This window comes from Hippopotamus amphibius, chromosome 6 (assembly GCF_030028045.1).
Source record: "Hippopotamus amphibius kiboko isolate mHipAmp2 chromosome 6, mHipAmp2.hap2, whole genome shotgun sequence".
Classification (NCBI taxonomy): Eukaryota; Metazoa; Chordata; class Mammalia; order Artiodactyla; family Hippopotamidae; genus Hippopotamus; species Hippopotamus amphibius.
The window spans coordinates 70,951,415-70,965,842 of record NC_080191.1 but is presented as its reverse complement, the minus strand read 5'-3'; the positions used below and the strand labels follow the sequence as shown (position 1 = coordinate 70,965,842).

The 14,428-nt window shown below is 43.2% G+C and overlaps 1 protein-coding gene across 6 annotated transcripts in view; it reads left to right on the top strand.

Annotated features, from left to right (window-relative positions):
• The window catches only part of UBE3D (ubiquitin protein ligase E3D), a 143,201-nt gene that overhangs the window by 6,112 nt on the left and 122,661 nt on the right, over positions 1–14,428 (top strand). For all 6 annotated transcript variants that reach the window (XM_057738837.1, XM_057738838.1, XM_057738835.1 and 3 more), the window contains exons 2-3: positions 5,675–5,871; positions 9,229–9,319. In XM_057738837.1, the coding sequence (XP_057594820.1) occupies positions 5,700–5,871; positions 9,229–9,319 (263 nt within the window). In that variant the 5' untranslated portion in view covers positions 5,675–5,699. The remainder of the gene's footprint in view (positions 1–5,674; positions 5,872–9,228; positions 9,320–14,428) is intronic.

The following is a 14,428-nucleotide window of genomic DNA, read 5'->3' as shown; positions in this document are numbered from 1 at the left end:
ATTTGCATGGTGTGTCTTTTTTACCCTTTTACTCTCAACCTGTGTCTTTATATGTAAAATTTTAAAAGCTTGTACTGGGTGGAGTTTTAAAAGATCTATTCTGATAGTCTCTGCATTTTAATTGGAATTTTTAGTCTATTTATAGTTAATGTAAATGATATGATTTTTATTTTTTCCCTAATCTTAAATGCTTCTAACATTTCATCATTAGGTGTGATGATGTTCACTTTTGGCGAATCTGTTTGGTAGATTGCATACTTACTTTCTTCTCCTAGTTTACTAAGGGTTTTCATCATGAAAAGATATTGTGTTTTCTGCTATGATTTCTCCATGTATTGTGATGGTCATATTTTTTCACTTCAATCTTTACATCTGTGAATTGCATTAGAAAAAAATCTATTTGTGTTATGCCATCTTAGCATTCTTGGGATAAACCTTGGCCATTCACTTATTAAATCTGCAGTTGTTCACGGAGTTCCTATCCTAGGGCCCAAAACTCAAATTCTAGGTGCTGGGTATACAGCTGTGAACAGTAACAACAGCAAAGACAAAAATATTTGCTCTCATTGAGCTTACAGTCTAATGATGTCAAGTGATGGGCAGAAAATACACAAATATATATTATAGTGAATAGACGTATGTACGTAGAAAAAAGTAAAACAGAAAAAGGGATAGGGAGAAAAAATTCCAACCTCTTATTCCGAATTAGAAAGTAACATTGAAGCAATAAGCTGAAATGGGTGAGGTTTGAAACTATATGATACCCAGTGGAAGACTTGTCTTCTGAGAGAACAAAGTATGAAGGAGTGCCTAGTTCAGAGAGATGTGGGTGGGCTGGTGGAGCACATAGTAAAGGATCCTACAGTGGTGTGCTGGTAAATGTTTAATGACCTGCTCTCCAGGAAAACCCAACAAACAGACCAAAATCCTCCCTGATCTGCAGCATTTACTGATTCCTATGGTGGAAACACTTTCGCCATAGATGATGTCAGACTATCAAAGTGAGGTCAACTGGTTTACAAAATTCCTGGAATTTTACCAACTGTACAACACTGGGGTCTTAGAAACCATTGAAACAACCTTAGCTTAGACTCAGAGTGCCAAGTTATTAGATAGTTTCAATCAGGGTATGACACCTGAAAGAATGTAAGAGAATAGTGCCAAAAGCCTCAAGTATAAAAGATGTGGACAATTAGGGTCTTCAAAAACTTTGTTTTGGAACAGTCTCAAACTTGAGGGTAAGTTTGAGACTGTCCCTTCTGAATAGTTTACTGTGAATTTCCTACAAATAAAACCATTCTCCTATGTAACCAGCATGCAGCCCTCAAAACTGGGAAATGTGTTACTGCCATCTTACACTCAGACCTTATTCAGGTGTTTCCAGTTATCTACTTAATACCTGTAACAGCAGATGAATCCAGTTCAGAATCATGCATTGCATCCTCATGTTGCCTTCATCTCCTTCAATCTGGAAGAGGCCCTCAGTTTTCCTTGACTTTAATGATCCTGACACTTTCAAAGATTACAGCCCAGTTGGGAGGGATGTTTGTAGAATATTCCTCCATTTGGTTTTGTCTTACATTTCCTCAAGGTTAGGTTCAGGTTATACATCTTTGGCAGGAATATCACAAAATTGATGCTGTGTTCTCATTGCATCCTATCAGGTGGCACATGATTTTGATTTGTTCCATTAAAGTTCAGGTTAACTTTGAGAACTTAAATAAGGTGGTGTCTACCAGGCTTCTCCACCATAAAGTTACTCTTTTTCTTTTCATAATCAGTAAGTATTAATTGGAGAGGTCCTTTGAGACTATGTAAATACCTTGTTCCTCATTATACTTTCATTTTATTTATTCATTTATTTACATCAGTATGGACCCATAATTCTGTTTCATTCAGTGGGTTACTTTTTTGCTCAAATTATAAGCAGATGTTGCCAGGGGGAGTCCCTTTAAGATGATTTCTGTGGGGTTTTTTTTGACATGTCCTTGTCATTCTTTGATTTCTTCTTTACTTAGTTGCACAGCAAGATGTTCAGGCTCAGGCTCATCTCATTCTTTACCTGTCCCAGCTCTGGATGTAGTTATCTTTCCAAGGAACTCTGTTTTGTTTCATTTTTCTTCATTTGTTTTTAGATGGAAAACGACCTTTAGAAACCAAGATCTGGGTACAGAGTGTGCTCATTACTATTGGGATGTCACTTCTCCCAGGCCTGCTACTAGGACTAGAGGGGGTGTGTGTATGTGAGACGTATGTATGGTGTTTATGTATGCAGTATATGTGTGTTTGTAAATATCATAATACACATACATACACATCTATATGTACTGTTGTATCTGTTTATATGCATTGGAAACAGTGACGTCACCCAGGTATTTCAGATTCTAGTCTCCTATCATAGGCTCCATTCTGGTTTTTTCCCTTTTCCTCTTGTAGCTGTTCTCCCACAGTGACAATCCTGGCTTCCATTTTCCTCATGACATGTATTCACTTGGTCAGTTCCACTCTCTGCAGTTACTCTTCCACTGGCATGCTTGGCCACTTCCCTTCCCTCCACTCAGTGTTGACACTCTCCTCACCTGCTTGGCTCTGTTATGGACTGAATGTTTCTGTTCCCTCGAAATTCATATGTTAAAGCCCTACCCCCAATGTGATGGTGTTCGGAGACGGGGCCTTTGGGAGATAATTAGGTTTCAGTGAGGTCAAGAGGGTGGAGCCACTATGATGGGATTAGAGTCCTTATAGAAGAGACACCAAAGCTTCCTCTCTCTGCCATGTGAGGAGACAGTGAGAAGGTGGCCATCTGCAAGCCAGGAAGGAGGTCCTCCCCAAGAACTGAGTCTGCCATCATCTTGATCTTGGGCTTCCCAACCTCCAGAACTATGAGAAAGAAATGTCTGTTGTTGAAGCCACCTGTTGTGTGCTGTGTTGTTATAGCCGCCCGAGAAGACTAAGACAGGCTCTGCAACTCCATACTGAGCTGCCCTCCCGCCGCCCTCCTCCCCGCTCCCCACCCACCTGCTGCTCACCTTTCCTCCTCACTCCTCTTGGGACCTGACATCCTTGCTGGGTGGCCCTCCTAGTGGCTGCTCTCCTCACCCTGCTGGGTTTCTCATGTCTACCCCAGGCTGCAGTGGTTCTCCCACCCTTGTGACGATACCTACCTTTCTCTGTCCAATGTAATTGGCTGAATTTTTCAGGAAGGGGAAGGGGGAAAAGGCTGTTAAGCCAGAGATTGGGGGGCAGGGGACTTAGGAACCCAGTGGTTTCCCTTTAGACACTTCCAAGTGCCAGTTGCACAGTCCAGTTTGAAAGTCACTAAAGTAGCAAACTGGACAAATTGTGTATCTTTAGAGCAGTGCTTGACAAACTACTGCCCATGAGGCAGATCTAACCTATGGCCTGTTTTGGTACAGTCTGTGAGCTAAGAATGGATTTCATATTTTTTAAAGGGTTGTTAGGGAAAAAAAAAGTAGACTGTCTCAGAGACCATATATATGGTCTATAAAACCTGAAATATTTACTATCTGGCCTTTTATATAAAAATTTTTCTAACATCTGCTTCAGAGGGTTATTATTTCTTAAACAGTATTTCTGAAGACTAGTTTTTTTTTTTTTTTGAAGACAATTTTTAAGAAAATTTTTTAAGATTATTTTTGGCTGCATTGGGTCTTCATTGCTACATGTGCGCTTTCTCAAGTCGTGGTGAGCAGGGGCTACTCTTCGTTTCGGTGCACGAGCGTCTCATTGCAGTGGCTTCTCTTGTTGTGGAGCTCGGGCTCTAGGCACACAGGCTTCAGTAGTTGCAGCACACGGGCTTCAGTAGTTGTGGCTTGCAGGCTCTAGAGCACAGGCTCAGTAGTTGTGGCGCACGGGCTTAGCTGCTCCACAGCATGTGGGATCTTCCTGGACCAGGGATCGAATCTGTGTCCCCTGCATTGGCAGGTGGGTTCTTAACCCCTGCACCACAAGGGAAGTCCCAGACTAGACTTTTGACTAGAGTTTGAGGCTGCCTTCCCTGAAAAAGACTCAGGTTTGTTTTTTTTAATAATTTCTTTTTAAATTTAATTAAAAGAAAAATTTTTGGCTATGCTGTGCAGCTTGCGGGAATCTTAGTTCCCTGACCAGGGATTGAACCCATGCCCTCAGCAGCAAAAGCTTGGAGTCCTAACCACTGGACCGCCAGGGAGGTCCCAAGACTCAGATTCTTGATATTCTGTATTGCCAGTTAGTGCAGATCCACACACTTCAAAAAGGAACTAACCAGAAAGTAGTCTTAAAATTTTCTAAGGCAAAATAAGAGGCCTGACCAAGATTCATACCTGAACACATGGTGTGACCTCTCTACTTGGATGACATTCACGTGGATGGCCCACCTTCTGCTCTTCAGTGACACTGAGTGGATGTCCTGCTCCTGCTTTCAGCTCTTTAAGAGGGAACCTCCTCTGGTGCAACGCTGAGCTTATTTCAGCTTCATAGGAGGATCATTTCTACATGTCTTCATCCCCTTCTGTACTTTTGGTGCCTGGTAGACAGCAACTGTGTTTTTTACTCTATTGCCTACACCAAGCGACTTCTGTTTGTCGTGGATTGGATCAGTAAGTCCTTTCGTGCCTAGTATTTATACATCACTAGATTGTTTTCTTCATTATTTGTTTATCCTTAAAACTGTCAGAGTTTTTTCTCCTGGACCTTTTGTTTTACATAATCTGGGCCTGCTTAACAAAATCCTATACATTGAATACCAGTGCTTTACTCTGATTTACCACAAGTAAAATAAAACATCATTGAAGTGCTGCTCTCAGAAGCAAGAATATGTCACTGACTCATCTATTCATTGTTCACATAACATGTACTTCCTGCTTGGCCTAGGACAGTCGCTGCCCCTTCCACGTGCTTCCTAGTCCCCTACATTTATCATGAATAAGGACAATGCAGTTTTACTGCTCCCTTGGTCATTCCTGTTTACTTGCCTGTGCCCTAATTGGGGGCGGGGGAGGGGGGTGGGCGCAGAGAAAATATCTTGTTAGTCGTTGTATTCCCAGTACCTGGCACATTGCAGAACTCAAAAAAGGTGTGTCGAGTGAGTGCATCAGTGTCCAAACCACACTAGGGTCAAGGGATGCAAAGGTGAATAAGCCACAGCCTTACACTGCCTTGTTGTATTCTCTGGCCAGAAATAATTTGATGAACAAGTGTGTGATGTATGACAGACCAGCATTCCGTTGTGCTGGTTCACAGCAGCTGAAGTCAGGAAGACTGGTGGGAGGAAAGAGGGGGCGTGGGGAAGCGAAGTGGCAGGCTGTGCCACAGATCCGGGAGCAGCCGTGGGGAGGTCCAGGCAGGGGTAAGTGGAGGAAGCATTGGAATAGAGGAGAGAGTTGGCACTCAGCATCATTAGCAATGGAATAAAGTGCCTGCTGCCATAAAAAAAGAAGAAACAGGAATGAAAAATATGTCTCTGAACTTTGATGTTACAATGACCCCGAAAAGTACTCTCTGACCTCATCTAAATCTAGTGTAGACCGGTTTCCTGCTGTTTTCCTGAGACAGTGACTAGATTTAGGACCCTGATTGAAGAGGAACAGAGGGATTCTTGGCAATTTTTGTTTCTTTCTTCATATGGTTTTCATCAATGTGAAATAATTTCTTGTGTGTTATTTTTAATTCCTAGGGATCCAAACGAAGGAGGTCTGCCCATGGATGTTTCCATAACGCCGTCCTCGCTCCAGATGAAAAGCCCTGGCGGCTGCACAGAGCTCCGGCTGCCAGCAGGGGTCAGCCTTGTCCCGTCCTCCTGCCGCGGGCTGCAGCACGTGGCGGGGGACGGGCTGCATCTGCGGCTGCAGGCGCAGGCGGAATTCTGCACAAGTGAGTAATGCTGGCGGTCCTGTTTCTGCATTTGCTTTTTCATTATAAATCAAAGGTGATTTTTTCCCTTTGAAAAGTTGAACTTTTCCCAGGTGCAAATCAGTGCTCATCAGCTGCATGGAAAGAACTGGGGGTCCAGAAGATCTAGGTTTTTTCCAGCTCTGTCCATTATTAGTTATATGCAGTTGGACACATCACTTAGCCTTTCTGAGGCTTTGTTTCTTTGGGCGTTTTTTTAAGTGTTTTGTCTTGTTTTCCTAATAGACTGCTATTTTTTTTTTAAGAGCAGTTTTAGGTTCACAGCAAAATTGAACAGAAAGTACAGAGATTTCCCACGTACTCTCTGCTTTGTTTCTTTATTGTATAATAACCTGGCTCACAGAGTGAATGGGAAAATGAAATTAGATGGCAGTTGTGTAAGACCTGGTTAATTTTAAATAACTGCATAGAAATTCATTCATTCAACAAATATTAGCTTATTGATCTAGGTGCTAGGGGATAGAGAAGTGGACAGTCTAGGAAGGTCTCTGCCCTCATGGGGCTTACATTCTAATCACTGGGAACAGATAATGCGCACACAAGTTGCTTGGATAGAGAGGTAAGTGCTGTGGGCAAAGTAAAGCAGAGTAATAGTATAGGGCGTGGCTGGGCAGATGAGGGTCAGGAAGTCCACACTGAGAAAGTGATGTTTGACCAGAGAACTGAATGATGGAAATGATCCCATTCACATAGGGACATTTCCAACTAGAGAGAACAGTACATGTAAAGATTCTGAAATCAAGTTTGATTCATCATTTGACTGATGGTTGCTATGCCTGTCATACTTCCAAAATTTTGTCATTGGCACATTGATTCAGTAAGATGGTAGAAATGTTTCTTGGAATAATTTATCAAATGACCCCATTGGTTCATTGCCTCTTTTACCATGTGAGTGATATGCTTGGGAGGATTAAAAATGATGTAAAAAGGAGAAACGGAGGCTGTGACAGATGGATGTGATGCTCGTTTTTAGAGAAGGATTGTAGTTCCTACAGCTGCACTTGAGATTTCCCTGTTGCCTCATGGATGTGAAGCTTCTCACCTGAGCTGTACGGAGCCCCGAGGCAGGGGCTCTGCCAGGATTGTACCAAAGAGCTGTTTAGGAGATGTCAGGCATTCCCTGGAGTCTCTGTCCTGGGTTTTGAAAGGAAGGAGAGGTAGAGGGAGTTTTGCTCCTTTTTGGCTGGAGAGTGATTTTTGCTCAAGTCCTGAATTAGTGAATAACTAGTCTGAGTTGAGCAAGGTTGGTTTTAGGACAGAGGCGTCCTGGAGCTGAAGTGGCATAGAATACACCTAAGAATGACCGTCAAGTAACCATGGAAAGAAGAATGAGGCCATTGAGATGGAAACAGACTAACAGACACCCTTAGGGAACCTGATGATGGGCAGGGGAAGTGCTGTTTCAGGGAAGAAGCCTCGGGAGTCTGGCTCCTGTGACGTGACCACCTGTCTTTAGTGATGATGAACAGTAACCACCGCAGGAATCTTCGGTCACAACAGGAAACTGGGGAAGGCAGGCGTGAAGGCGCAGTGGAGTGTTTTCAGAGCTTCTGCTAATCTTGGGGGACCATGATTTTAGGTTTTATACTGAGGAGGTATGGAGACCTTCCAGAGAGAGAATTAGTTTGTCACCTACCCATATTCCGTAATAGTTAATATACAAATAGCAAAACTGGAACTAATTTTAAAAATTTAAATCAGCAAACATTATTTTTTAGTTTTAACTGTTGGACAAGATAAATTGACTGCTGTGTGTTGGTTTGCCTATTGTTGGCATTCATGGGTCTCCAGTTTCTTTACATTCTTAAAACATATTTTACTCAGCCATCTGAAAAGGAAAAACATTCAAAAGCCTGTTTGCAGCAGCGCATAAAGGGGTATGCAAAATAGATTCCTCAGTACTTAATTGCTTGAGTGCTTTCCACATAATCGGTGGTGAATAAATATTGGCTGAATGAATAAACATCAGATAGGTGCATACCGATGTAAACTTGAATCAAAATCTGTGGTAGGAAGTGAATCTTGACATTTATAGCATTCAGTCTATGTTTTGGGCTTTTTTACAAAGTTGACTTTTCAACTATAAGAATGTTCTTTTAAGGACTACGGCAGACATATTGTTACACTGTTTTGAATGCTTAGGTCAGATGTGACCCTTGACCCAGAACTGGCTGCAGTGAAATCTGATGTAGCACCTGCGGTAGATTCATCCCCAGGAGGCAGTGCTTCCCAGGATGCCCCTGTATCGGAAGGTTCTGACTTGAACCTGAGCCTGCATCAGGCTGGGTGAGCAGCAGAGGGCAGTGTGTCACTGAAAACTTGTTTATTGGTTCTGAAAAGAAAATTTTGGATGTCTTACCCAGGTCTACTTATTATCTGCTCAGAGTTAAAGGATACCGTTTGCTTCACCTTAGTGTTACGAGGCAGTCCTAGAAATTAAACAGAAGAATTTTTAACTGCCAAGGTTTAAACTTTCTAGCATCAGTTTTTTTTTAATCTTAAAATACATGCAAGTAGCATAAACCAAATTCAACTTGCTTGATTCTGATGGATATAACGTCATTTCTTCAAACTTTTTTAATAGACAAATATTTTTGTGGGTTTGGTTTTTTGTTTTCTGGGTATTTTTGGAAATGAAAGTTTCCTTTCTTCGTGAATGAAATAATGGAAACTAAGGGAACATATTGCCGTATACTGCTCTTTGATATACTATGGGAAATATATATTTTCCCACAGGTTTAATCAGAAATTGAGTTTTGCTCTTGGAAGTTGGACCTCTTCTTAGGAGCTGTTTCATTCCCAGGGACCTGCCCAATAAAGATCAATTTCAAGATTGATTTTGTTTGTACGTGCTGGTAAGATGCCAGAGTGGACATCAGCCTTGTTTAAATCAAATTAAATTTAAGAATTCTGTTTACCAGCAGTCACAGTGATGAAAAACTGTCCCTAAGCATAGCAGAGGAAAGCTGAAGGGGGGGGGAAACTCTGTATAGTTAGCTTGATGTGAAAGAAATAGCTCCTTTCCTCTCATTCTTAATGTTGTTATTTCCAGAATGAGAAATAACTCAACGGTATGTTCCCAGATAATTTAGGGCAATACCTAGCTCTGAAACATGTAGCAAAATCTGTTGTTTTTGAAAACTTCCCAATATTTGCTTCTGGTTGAGTCATCAGATAATACTAGTTAAATGTGTACTTCCGGGTAGATCATAAACAGTGCTTACTGGTGGTAATTTATTGTGGCTATTAAGCTCTTTAAGTATGTTAATATAATTGTCCCAGACCTCTAAGATTTGCTGTTTCCTTGATTTCCTCTAGAACTGATTTCAGTGTTTAATCAAAGCCCACAAGCCCAAGAATGTTGCACGTTTTATTGCCAGTCCTGCGGTGAAATCATCATAAGAGATAGGTAAGCAACACATTCAACACTGATTCACCCTGCTCTTGGCAATGGGGTTTCTCTTTTTCTAGCAGAATGTTTGAAGGAGTTGCCAAGGGAGCAGCCTGTGGCCTTCAAATGAGAGCCAGCTCAATGTCACTTTGAATCGAACCAGCCCCCAAATTCTTTAGCAATCATGGAGCAGCTAAGTCTTCTCCAGCTGACAAAAAGAACAGTAGGACGCTGGCTTTGAGGGAGGAAGGCTTTTCTTGGTGAAGGAGCCGGTGGAGATCTGCCCCTCTCCTCTGAAAACAGACATGGCATCTAAAACACGTTTTAGCTGTCATGCTGCTGAATGAGCTTTTGCACATTAAGTGAATTTTCTAAGTAACAGAAGCTTTTGCTGCATAAATTTGTATTTGAACTATTTCTATTATCGCCTTTCTAAAATCCATTTTGTATTTCGCTGCTTATTAAAATAGCATATAAAGCACAAATTAACCTTTTCTTGATGCTTAGGTTAATCTCGTAACCTCTCCTCATGGTGTGCTGTGATGACCCCACTGAGATGGGAAGAGCTCTTTGCTGTATTCTTTGTATTCCCATGTTGTCTCTTAATTATTTTTCCATTCCCTCCTCCTCCTATCTGCCTCCTTGTTTCCTGGGTACAAACCCTTCTCCCAATTTTCAAATCACTCAGAGGCTGGAAAGACAGAGCACACCCTTATTATTGTTAACAATATTTGAAGAAAGAATTTAGAGCTCTTTGTTGGATGGGTTTCTTCTGAGATTTACACGGGGGCGGACCCCTGTCCGTGTCTGAGACCCCCCCTCCTCCAGCATTCCGAGTCTCCATGGAGGGATGAACGCCAGACCTCTCTCTGCCTGCACCCCCAAGGTGGAATCCTGGTGCTGTCACCTCAGCTTCTTCCCCATCTCCCTGCAGGTAGCCAGTCAGCGGGTACTTTCATTACTTCCTTCTCCATACTTTTCCATTTTCCTCCACCTCTTAGTCGAGGCCGCTGTCCCCTCACCAGATAGCATTTGCCGGCCGCTCCTTATGTGCTCAGCCTAACTCTGGGTTCCCCCTCCTGATCATGTCTAGACCACCGAGTAATTGTTCCCCAAAGCAGCCAGCTTGCCCCATTCAGACCCTCCCCCGGCCTCCCATGTCTTTCCAGATAAATTCCTCAAGCCCTCTGCATGCCACGCATGTTTACCTCTGCACCCTCTGTTTAGCCCTCCTCCTTCCTCCCCCACCCCCGAAACCACACACCATTATTTACGCGCACTCAGTGCACAGCCCTAGTGATCGGCCTGCAGTCCCACGGTCTCTTCACGGGTTTCCCCACCCGAGTGCTTAATGAAAGCTGCTCCCTCTCCTGGAACGCAGCCCCCTTCCCCATCTCCCTCTGGTTTGCTCCTACCTGGATTCAGCAGTTGGGGCATCTGCTGCTGGGAGCCTTTCCTGAACCCTGGGTTGGCTTATCTGCTCCTCTGAGGTGTATTCGCCCGTCTTGCCAGTTAAAACTGTAGGCTTTGGGTGCGGGATGGTCTTACATTACTCCTCACTCATAGTTAGAGTTCAGTGTTGTGTAGTGGCTGGTAGTACAGACCTGAAAACCAGGCTGTCTGGATTTGCATCCACCAATGACTAGCTGTGACCCTGGGGAAGTTACTTAACCACTCTGTGCCTTGATTTTTTTTTTTTATTATAAGAATATAGGTAACAATAACGGCGTGGGATTCGGGGCAGGCTCACATGAGTGTAAGTGGTAAGCGTTGAGTATGTGGTAGCTCCTGCTGCAATTCTTACCCTTGTCATCATCTTCACCACCCAACAGCAGGTGCCGTGCTGGGGGATAGTGCGTTCTCTATAAATTCATGCTGGGTTGACTCGAGTAAACGTTAGGGTGCTTCTTCTGGCCCTCCGTCAGCCTCTCCTGCTTGCTCTCTGATTCCTGGCAGCGTCTGGGGGAGATGAGATCGCAGAAGGTTACGCTAGTGTAAGTGGGGGTTGTGAGCAGAGCACCCTCCGAGTGATTATCTTGGGAAAGCCGCGGGGTGATCCGAGTCTGCAGGGGAGGGAGAACGTCCTCGCTCAGATTCCCTAAGGCCGAAGCGGCCGCAGAGCAGAGCAGGCTGTCAGGGACAGGCCCACGCGAGCCTGGAAGGTCCAGAGGATCCCAGCGTACCCTGGAGTTTAGCCAGGAAAGTTTTCCCTCTCTCAGTCTATTTCAGGCTTTGCTTTAACTCTCAGACGCAGTTTCTGAAACACACATCCCTCTACAGCAGCGAGAGACCTGGGAGTCACAGAGGAGTGAGTTCACTCAAGTAGCGGGTTTCCTGGAGGGCTTGCCTTGGAGGATGCGCTCATTCATCATTGGCTGATACTTTGTTGGAAAAGGATGGTGGGTGTGAAAACTGTTACCGGTAGCCCCCATTTTTCCTCTTCAGTAACTACATCTTCTGTTTCGTGTCAGTCCTGTTTATGACCATGGAGCTGAGAACTCGGAGGGCTTAGAGGCTGACACCGGAAGACTGTGTTCGCTCTCCATGATCCTGACTATCTGGAGGCCGTGGAGTGACAGGCAGAGTGGGAGAATGGGACCTGGGTTTGAACTGCAGCTTCACCATCAGAGGCTAGGAAACCTTGTTCATGTCGCCTCGTCTTCTTCTTAAGGAGGCGTAAGAGGGCCTGTTTTCCTCACTTGTGAAGAGAGTTTAAGGCTCTAACAGATATAACAGTAGATACTCGACAAGGTCTTTTTAGTTGGCTTTACAGGCTCCTCCCACCTCCTTTTCTATAATTGGCCTTATCGGCAAACTGGCAAATTATCTAGTACAGTTTCAAGCCTTTTTGATTCAAGGCTCCGTATTTTTTAGCCATGCTGGGGAAGTGACCCCCTCTGTCCCTTTTCTTTGTGAGAACGTCCACAGCAGACATGACTTAGGCCTTGCTCACTTCAGCAAGGCTTCCCTGGACACCTTTGCCTGTCACACCTGTGTGTCTGGCACGTGGGTGTCTCTTGAGCAACACAGAGAAATCCTCAGTAGGCAACTGAAGGCTCTGCTTCCGTTTCACTCTTAGGCATCAGGTCCCGTGGCTCTTTATTTGATGGAAAGACATGCTTGCTCCCATGTCAGCACAAAGACATCATGCTAACTATTTGCATTGAGCCCAGTGGTCTTCTCATTTCTCCCTCAGTTACCTGTTCCACACAGGTGGTAAGGACATCTGTGCTTGTTAAGTAGGAAGTAAAACCAAAGGTATTTCAGAGGAGGCTTATAAGTGCTGTAGTCTGCTCACTGGCGGCATCCTTTTCAGGACGGCATCTCGGAATATGGTGGTTTGCCTTAGCAGGAGCTCTTGTACTGAAGCAATGGAACCAAGTTGAGATCTGCTTACCGGTAGCTTTTCTATCTGGGAGCTAGTTACTTTGATTCTCAGTTTCCTCATCTGTAAAATTTGGAGGTTGAATTAGATAGACCTGTAAGTGTCCTGCCAGCGTGAAAATTCTGCGATTAGTGAACCTCAAAAAGTTGCACCTTGACTTTTGTGAATCATGATTATTTGGATAGTGCAAGACTAATGCTTGTTCCTTTTACTTTTTTAATGAAAAGATTCTTGTCAAGCAAATTATAGGTGCAGAAGGCTGTTTAACCTATTAAGACTCATTTATGGCTTTTAATACTTATTAGCACCAGGGTGCATGAAATCTGCTAATTACAGCAGTCTTTTTTCTTCGTTCAGAATCACACATTCCTAGCCATGTGTTTTGGTTATTTGCAAACAAATAATACCTTGTTTCTTTACCATAACATTCTCCAATTTGCATTCTTACCAGTTCAGCAGAGTTTTTTGTTTTGTTTTGTTTTTTAATTTATTTATTTACTCATTGACTGATTTGGGTCTTTGTTGCTGTGCGTGGGCTTTCTCTAGTTGGGGAGAGTGGGCTACGCTTCATTGTGGTGCATGGGCTTCTTACTGTGGTGGTTTTTCTTGTTGCAGAGCACAGGCTCTAGGCACTCGGACTCTAGAGTTGTGGCACATGGGCTTAGTTGCTTCTAGGCATGTGGGATCTTCCCGGACCAGGGATTGAACCCGTATTCCCTGCATTGGCAGGCAGAGTCTTAACCACTGTACCACCTGGAAAGTCCCAGCAGAGTTTTTCTGTAAAAATTGTCTGAACATATCAAGCAACAATAATCAATAATAAAATTTACTTCTTTAAGTAGTCTCAGAAACAGCTAAATGGTGGTTGTGTTTGGAATTTGTTATGTCTTTTAGACATAAATTCAGGTCAGACTTGAATTATATTGGTTGGCCAAACAGACTCTGAAACATCAGCCTGATTTCCAGTCATTTTAGAGGTCTTCCGAGGTCTCTGGAAAGGCCCTCCCCATTCCACCTGCACCAGTAGAGCTGGGTGTCAGCCCAGCAGCTACGAGGGCATTGAAACTCTAGCAGGTAACAAGCAGAATGGACTTACAGGAACGTAAGAGAGGTCAGAATATCTAACTTGTTGACTGGTCCACGTGGGAGACCAGCTGTTATTGTAGTCTGAAAATAACTGCTCCAATGAATAGTCACTTTTCTATGGAAGAGAACAAAGAGGTGAAAAGAGAGTACAGGCACACACTAAATTATTGGTAACATTGTACAAACTTTTGGAATAAAATGATTACACTTTTAAGTATAATACATTAAGTATGTACTTAACGGTAATAAAATGCAAAGCTAGTTTCATAGGATTTGCAGGCCACCAGCTGGCTAATGCCAGCTTATCTAAATTCTAGTGGCTGTATTTTGAGCTTTAGGTATTTGGTATTTTTCTTGAAATTCTTATTGTCCACTTGGTCCTAATTCAGTGTGAAAGCTCTGTATTACCACCGTTATTATCACTGATTAATGGTTGATTTTAAAGTTAAGGCACTTCATTTTCTTGCCTATGTTTAAATTTTAAATAAACACCATCAATCAATAACATTTATTAAAATTGTGCATTTTAAGTTATTTTCCCCAAAAGCTTATGCTTAAGATGCATTAAAAATAACTAGCACAGGGACTTCCCTGGCAGTCCAGTGGTTAAGACTTTGCCTTCCAGTGTAGAGGGTGCAGGTTCAATCCCTCGTGGG